General features: G+C 41.0%; 1 protein-coding gene across 1 annotated transcript; it reads left to right on the forward strand.

Annotated features, from left to right (window-relative positions):
* The first annotated feature begins 1,158 nt into the window (after positions 1 to 1,158).
* On the forward strand, positions 1,159 to 6,123 carry LOC140536630 (NHL repeat-containing protein 3-like). The gene is made up of 7 exons (XM_072658549.1): positions 1,159 to 1,323; positions 1,714 to 1,866; positions 1,955 to 2,108; positions 3,336 to 3,539; positions 3,792 to 3,883; positions 4,300 to 4,412; positions 4,794 to 6,123. Exons 1-7 carry the CDS (start codon positions 1,231 to 1,233, stop codon positions 5,032 to 5,034), a joined length of 1,050 nt encoding a protein of 349 aa, XP_072514650.1. The 5' UTR covers positions 1,159 to 1,230; the 3' UTR covers positions 5,035 to 6,123.
* The last annotated feature ends 763 nt before the right edge of the window (positions 6,124 to 6,886 follow it).

Consider the following 6,886-nt stretch of genomic DNA (forward strand, 5'->3'; position numbering starts at 1 on the left):
TTTGGCCCAATCTCTCAGAAACAGGTTGTGGATAAGAAGGGCTCATGTTAGTTGGGGAAGGACAGCATATGACCGTGCAGGTGTGGCATGGTGGGAAAATACAGGCTGTGTCTACATTTATATTTGCTGCATTTAGCAGACGCTCTTATCCAGAGCGACTTACGAAAGTGCTTCGCTATTTACTCAAGAATAACCTCAGCTAGTTTGAATAGACTAATAATTCAAAGATACCTCTAAGTTTAGATACTACTAAACACAATAATCTGCCCTACACTTCGCTTTCTCAGAGGAGGTGGCTCTCCCGTTTGGACACTCAGGGAAAGTTTGTTCCACCACTTTGGTGACAAGACAGAAAAAAAGCCTAGACGCTTGTCTTCTGTGGATCTTAAGGGGTAGCGGGTCGAGCCAAGTTGTACTGGAAGCTCGAAGGGCTCTAGGTGTGGATCGGCTTTTGACCATTGCCATCAAGTATGGAGGACCTGGTCCATTCTTGGCTTTGTAGGCCAGGGTCAGGGGTTTGAATCTGATGCGGGAAGCTACAGGATGCAACAAAGGAGTGAGCATAAAGGGAGACCAGCCAGAAGAGAGTTGCAGTAGTCAAGTCTGGAAGTGACGAGGGACTGAACAAGCACCTGGGCGGCCTCTCTAGAGAGGAAGGGTCGAATTCTCCGGATGTTGTAAAGGAGAAATCTGCATGACCGATGTTAGAACTGCAACATGACTTGAGAACGATAACTGATCATCCATGTCTACAGCAATGCTTCGAGCTTCTGTAGATGGAGTGACCAGTGAGTTCTCAAAGGAGAACTACAGGCTAGGCTGTAGGGAGGGAGGGAGGGAGGCCAATGTGGTTCTACGGTTGAGTAAATGATGGGTCTGCAAAGTGAGCTTGGGGGTGGTAGGTCTGGAATGGCAGACCTTCCCAGATGTGTCATGGGCTTAATTTAAAAACACCGACCAAGGAAGGTGCCGACCTGACGACCCTAGTGAACATCTGGGAAGGCAGCTGGCATCTAGGGATATTAGAGAACAAGGGAGTGGAGTTTTCCAGTATAACTGAATTTGATACTGCTCAATATTTGGAAAATATCACGATATTGACTTGCATCAGTACCGTCCAGCCCTGGTCCGCACTTCTGCTCAGTCATGTGACGCGAGAGAGAGAGAGGCAGGCTCACAGGTTCAGCTCTGGAACATCACTTTTCTGCTGACGGCGCTTCATCTTTCTATATGAAAAGAAAGAGTAACTTGTGTTTCATAACTATAACAATGGCTATAATCTCCCTCGTAACGTTGGTTATGTATAGCACCATTATTTTCCACGTAAGTCTCATTTTCTCCCTTTTACGAAGGCGAGCTCGAGTGCCCTCAGTCCTCGAGAGTCCTCAGTGTTAGCCAGGTTAGCTAGCTAGCCAGCTAACCCAGCTCAGAGACATAGCATAGCTAGATTAATTGACTTCAGACAATTTGAAGGTATATTGAATAATATAAAATATGAATAATAATTAAAGTTCGCTTCGTGCTGGTTTACACTTGTGGACTGACACGCCGTCCATCTGACAGTAGCTAGTGCTAGCTAGCTACCTCTACACGAACTGAGGGAACTGGGTTAGCTAGCTAGCTAGCTAGCACTAGCGAAGCTGGCTATAGCTAAGTCGCCCTGAAAGCAACCTATGCTCATGTTTTCCTCTTTTTTGTCCTGTTTTGGAACAGAATGCAGCGTCAGGGAGTAAAAAGGACTTCCAGGTCGTGGGGAGACCCCTCTTCAAGCTGGACGTCTCCTGGCCCAGGTTTCCAGAGTACTTCACCGGGGAGGTTTTCGGGGTGGCGGTCAGTCAGGTCGCCGGTGTGGTGTACGTGGCTCAGGTGATGTCTAAGCCTGTTTACATGTTTACAAGCCTGTTTCTGTTAGCAGTGATGGCTGAGGATGTTTAAGTGCTCCGTGTTTGTGCAGAGAGGCGAGAACGTCCCCAAAGTGCTGGTGTTTAGCACGGATGGAGAGTTTCTGCAAGCCTGGAACAGCAGCACTCTGGAAATGCCGCACGGCATCTTCGTGGCCAACGCCTCCTCCAGCGAGCCGTCAGTGTGGATTACTGATGTGGGCAATGGTGAGAAAGGTCGTCTAGCTTTTGGGATTTGGGTTGTGTACTGCGCTAACATCATGCCAAGCCTTTCAAGAAAGGAGTGTAATGGAAGGACTTTGATACTTGGTCCTGTCCAAGTTTAAAGTCCACCTGGAATCAAGCTGGGGGCTTTTTAACCTGGTCAGTGCCCCCAATGCCCGTGATCATATTAAGCACAACTTATTGTTATATAATTCAGAAAAGACACGTTTCATTCCTTGTATTCTTTTATCAAAGTGTAGAGACTTTCATCATCCTCAGAGGCAGTTTATAAAGAGTCTGGTCTGTTCATTTCTGCCCCATTATACAAAAAAAAAAATGACCTGCACATGCTAGAGGGCCCAAGGACGTCCTCACTGAGTGGGGTGAAGTGTTTTTCTACTCTATTACTAAGGCAAATAGATTCATGTATTATGGGAAACAATAACTGAAAAACATCAGCGTTCTGTGGATCATAGGTAATGTGGATCATCGGGAAAACCCCTGCATGTATTTCCATTTTTGTCCGTTTTTAGTTTTCCCCATAGTTTGAACCTTGTAGCTGCTCTGTACACTGTGTGGATAATTCTGAATGAATTAACCAATTGAAATGCTCTAAATTACTTGGAATAAACTTTTATTTTACATTGACTTCCATTCCAAGTTAAATATATTTTTGCTGGACAGCAAGAGTATTTCTCTGTGGGGCAGTGGTGGCTCAGTTTTTGGAGTACCAGGCTATTGATGACAGGGTTGTGGGTTCGATACCTAGGTTCGGCAAACTCCCGTGCCACAGGACACTGCTCCTGGCGTGTGTGTGTGTGTGTGTTTTGGATTACTTGTGTGTATGTGTGTGTTCACTGCAAGGATGGGTTAAAGGCAGAGGCCCAATTCCATCTGTGTCCAACACTAATGGTGAATGTGGTTGTCTTGCCTTGTTCTCTGTTCTTATACATTTGGCTAATGCATTCATGACCTTAACAAAGAAAAACATAGACACTTGCCTGACCTAGAATATCTGCAAAGGTGTGTAGTAGTGCAAAACTACTTTTATTCATTAATGGTCCCACTGGCATACAGCAGTACAGTTCTGCGCCCAGGCAGTCCTCTGTGTATCACTGACACTAATAATGTAATAATTCAGGCTCTCTGCATGGTCTCCAGTGCAGTCTGTTCACAATATGTGTTTGTTTGTTGTCTGTAAGGAGTGGTGTTGTGTTTCTGTGTCTGCAGGGCCATATGGTCACACCATAAAGCAGTACTCTCCCTCAGGGAAGCTACTGCAGGTGCTGGGAACAGCAGGACAAGCAGGCTCTTCCCTCACTCCGCTACAGTTTGACCAGCCGGCTGAGATTTTCGTCCACGATGCCACTGGAGAGATATATATTGTGGATGGGGATGGAGGAATGAACAATCGGCTGATCAAACTGTCCAAAGGTGTGTTTATGATCCTTCTTTCGCAGAATGAGGGACTTCTACGAATAGTTAAATGTGTGGTATTTATCGGTGGGCTTTCACTGTTGGTTATATTAGGTCAGCTTATCTACTATTTATTTCTTTTTAATCAACCTTAATCTAAAAATTAGCTCATTAAGAGCCCTAATGTATTTTTTTTTCTAAAAGTAAACTGCAAAAGCAAGTGATTGTATTGAGATTCACATTGGATGTGTTTTTTGCTGTGTTTTGTAGATCTGCAGGTGCTGTGGATGCATGGGGAGAAAGGGCAGGGCCTGGCACAGTTTTACATTCCCCACAGTGTAGCTGTAGATAACTCCCAGAGGGTATGTCTAGAAAAGTACCACCACACAGTGTTTCCTCTGCCATTTTCTTTCTTTTATCTGTTTGTCCATCTGAAAATGGTGTCTTGTGTTCTCTGCAAAGACCTACTCTGTTACTTAGAGAACTACTTATGTGAATTAAATAAATGTGGAAATATGAAACCAAAAATATACTGGTAAAAATAAATGTTTTGTAATGACTTTATTTGGTATTGGTGTGTGATGCAGGGACTAATCAGCAGCAACTATGCTTTGCACTCACAGTTTTGGGCAGTTTCATTTGTACTGTTTAAATAAAACTGACATTTTGAAATTGTTGTAATTGAGTAAAATTGCAAGATAGATGTTAAAGAACATTACTGAAGTTCAAGTACGGTCCCAGCTACAGCATATCTGTGTTTTTGTGTGTTGCGGATCAGGTGTGGGTTGCAGACAGAGGGAATAAGCGCATCCAGGTATTTAACTCTGTAACCGGTGACTGGTTGGGGTCATGGGGAAGCTGCTTTACAGAGGACGCACCCTATTCTGTCAGGTAAGATAGGAGAACCACACAACACAAAAACAGGCTTATGACAAAGTTTTGAACATCTGCTTCAATATGCCTTATTTGAACAGATGTTCTGTATGCCACTAGTGGTAGAGCTACTTTTTGAGAAAAGAAATTGGCAACTGGGGTCTGTTGAATAAAAGCAATAGAACACTTGAGGTCATGTTTTAAGGACAACAACATTGACGGTGATGCTGTAACACACTCCACATTGTTTTAATGCTAATAGACTACACTTTTAGACAGTATATGTTTTTGTTGAACTTGGAATATTACAATCATAAAGGTATTAGGTACAGTAAAATTCTCACCGCATCCAACTATGGTGTGCAATAGAAAAATTAAGCTATTCTTTTCACCCAACAGACTCACTCCTGACCAGAAGTACATGGTAGTTGTACAGTTAAACACTAACCAGGTCTCTCTGCTGGAAGCTCCTCCTGTGGGCATCATCGGGCAGTGCCGGGTGGTCAGTTCCATTCAGCTGGCTGACGACGTCAAGCCACACCTGGTGGACCTAGATCAGAAGAGTGGAGAGCTTTACGTGGCAGAAATTGGAGCCCAGCAGGCCCAGAGGTTCATACCCTTCACGCTGGGGAAGTTTTAAAATCTAGAAGCTCATTATTTTGTGCTTTTCAAGATGAGACGAGTGAAACTTTCAAAGTTCAGCTTTTTAAAGCAGCATAAACTCATAACTCGTTTTTTGGGCTGAATAAGAATCTGGCGTACTTGAGTAATAACATTTCTAATGCCATTTCCAGATCCCATTTAATGTGAAAAGGCCAAAACAGTGCACTTTATTTTAATATTGAACTATAATCAGAGTACTATGTTCTCAGTGGTGTATCTGCAATATAAGCTATCTATGCGGGTGGATGTTTTGGCTGGAAGATTCAACATACAGTATAAGTGGATGAGAAGCCAGAGGCTACGTTTATGCACTTAAATTGAATATTCAGAAGTGTATGTTCTACACTGACTGTTCTTGTGGGGGTTGAAGATGAAAGTAGTTTTGAATGTTCCTGTGATTGTATTTTCTGCTTCTTATATATTGAACAATGTATTGATTTACCTGTGTGTTGTAAGAAATGAATGTTAATGTTCCATTTACTGTTTTTTATATATTTTAAGTGGATGTATGTTGATGCCTTCTCTGTGTTTTGTAAAATTCAACCTCAGTGTGCATGCCAATTTTGGCCTGTCTGAAAGTTAGTATGGTGATGAGACATTCTTTCACTCTTTACAGGAGATTATAAAAGATGTAAACTGTGGACTGCAGTCATTGCGTAAGATTGGCTGTGTTTCCTGTACTGGTTGGTTGTTTTAAGGTTATTGGTTTTTGGTTCATTTTATTTTAGATTAAAATATATATATATACAATATTATATTGTACGCACATCTGCATTACAGCCGTAAATTGCTTTGCAGGTGGGATAAGATGCCCCCTATCTGTTACTTTAAGTATTTCAATCATTTTCCTCATTGCACCACACATTGTATTTTCTAATTGTCTGCATTTTAATATTGGGAATTTGCCTTTTTGCAGCTCTTGTATTGTAAAACAATAACAAATAATTGTAATGATCAAAACAGCTGAATTTCCACACTTACAATGAATTCTGTCAGTCGACCAGCCTGAGTTGGAAATTCACAGTATTTTGTAACATGTAAATAAAACATTGTTCTTAGTGGTCTATGTTCTTGGTCTGATTTGATAGCAGGTTGCCCAACAGTACAAGAGTAAAGCTGTTAACACAGAAAAATAATTGAACAATTCAGCTTTTATTAGTGAGAATTATATTTGAATGTGTATCATTTCAGTTTCAGTTCATTTTAATTAGTTTTTTTCTGGGTATGAATTTACTTTTGCCTTAAAAGATGTGTATTTTGACATTCTGATTGCATGTTACAAATGACAATTAAATTAGCAATTTTAAAAAGAAACTACTTCATACACACTTCATACTAGAAATCAATTCTAACCAAAAATAAGTTTATTATAAGCCATCTTCTGTAACTTTTCACTGTAGTATTGAATATTTATCTTATTATAATTGTTTTAATATTAACTGTATAATTTGATCAGTTTTCATTTCTGATATGATGATAAAATAATATCGTCCCCCAGGGTGTTTTCTCCAAACCTCAGTATTCCCTGTTCTGACACTTACTATTAATTTATTTAATGGCACAGCATACAGCAGTGAAGCATACAGAAAGAACTCTTATCTCATCATATCATATAATATATAATATCTCTCTCTCTCTCTCTTTACTGTAAACAAAGCTGCTCGTTATAAATCACTACCCTCTACCTAAACTACTAATGCCATGTATGCTGGCCAGCTCGTTCCTGCTAACTTAAACGAAGCAATGTCGAAATCGCAGATCAACAATAAAACTTCTCATTAATTCACATTTTTATTATTGTTTTTTTTAATCCTTCACAACAATGCAGC

This window comes from Salminus brasiliensis, chromosome 16 (genome assembly GCF_030463535.1).
Source record: "Salminus brasiliensis chromosome 16, fSalBra1.hap2, whole genome shotgun sequence".
Taxonomy (NCBI): Eukaryota; Metazoa; Chordata; class Actinopteri; order Characiformes; family Bryconidae; genus Salminus; species Salminus brasiliensis.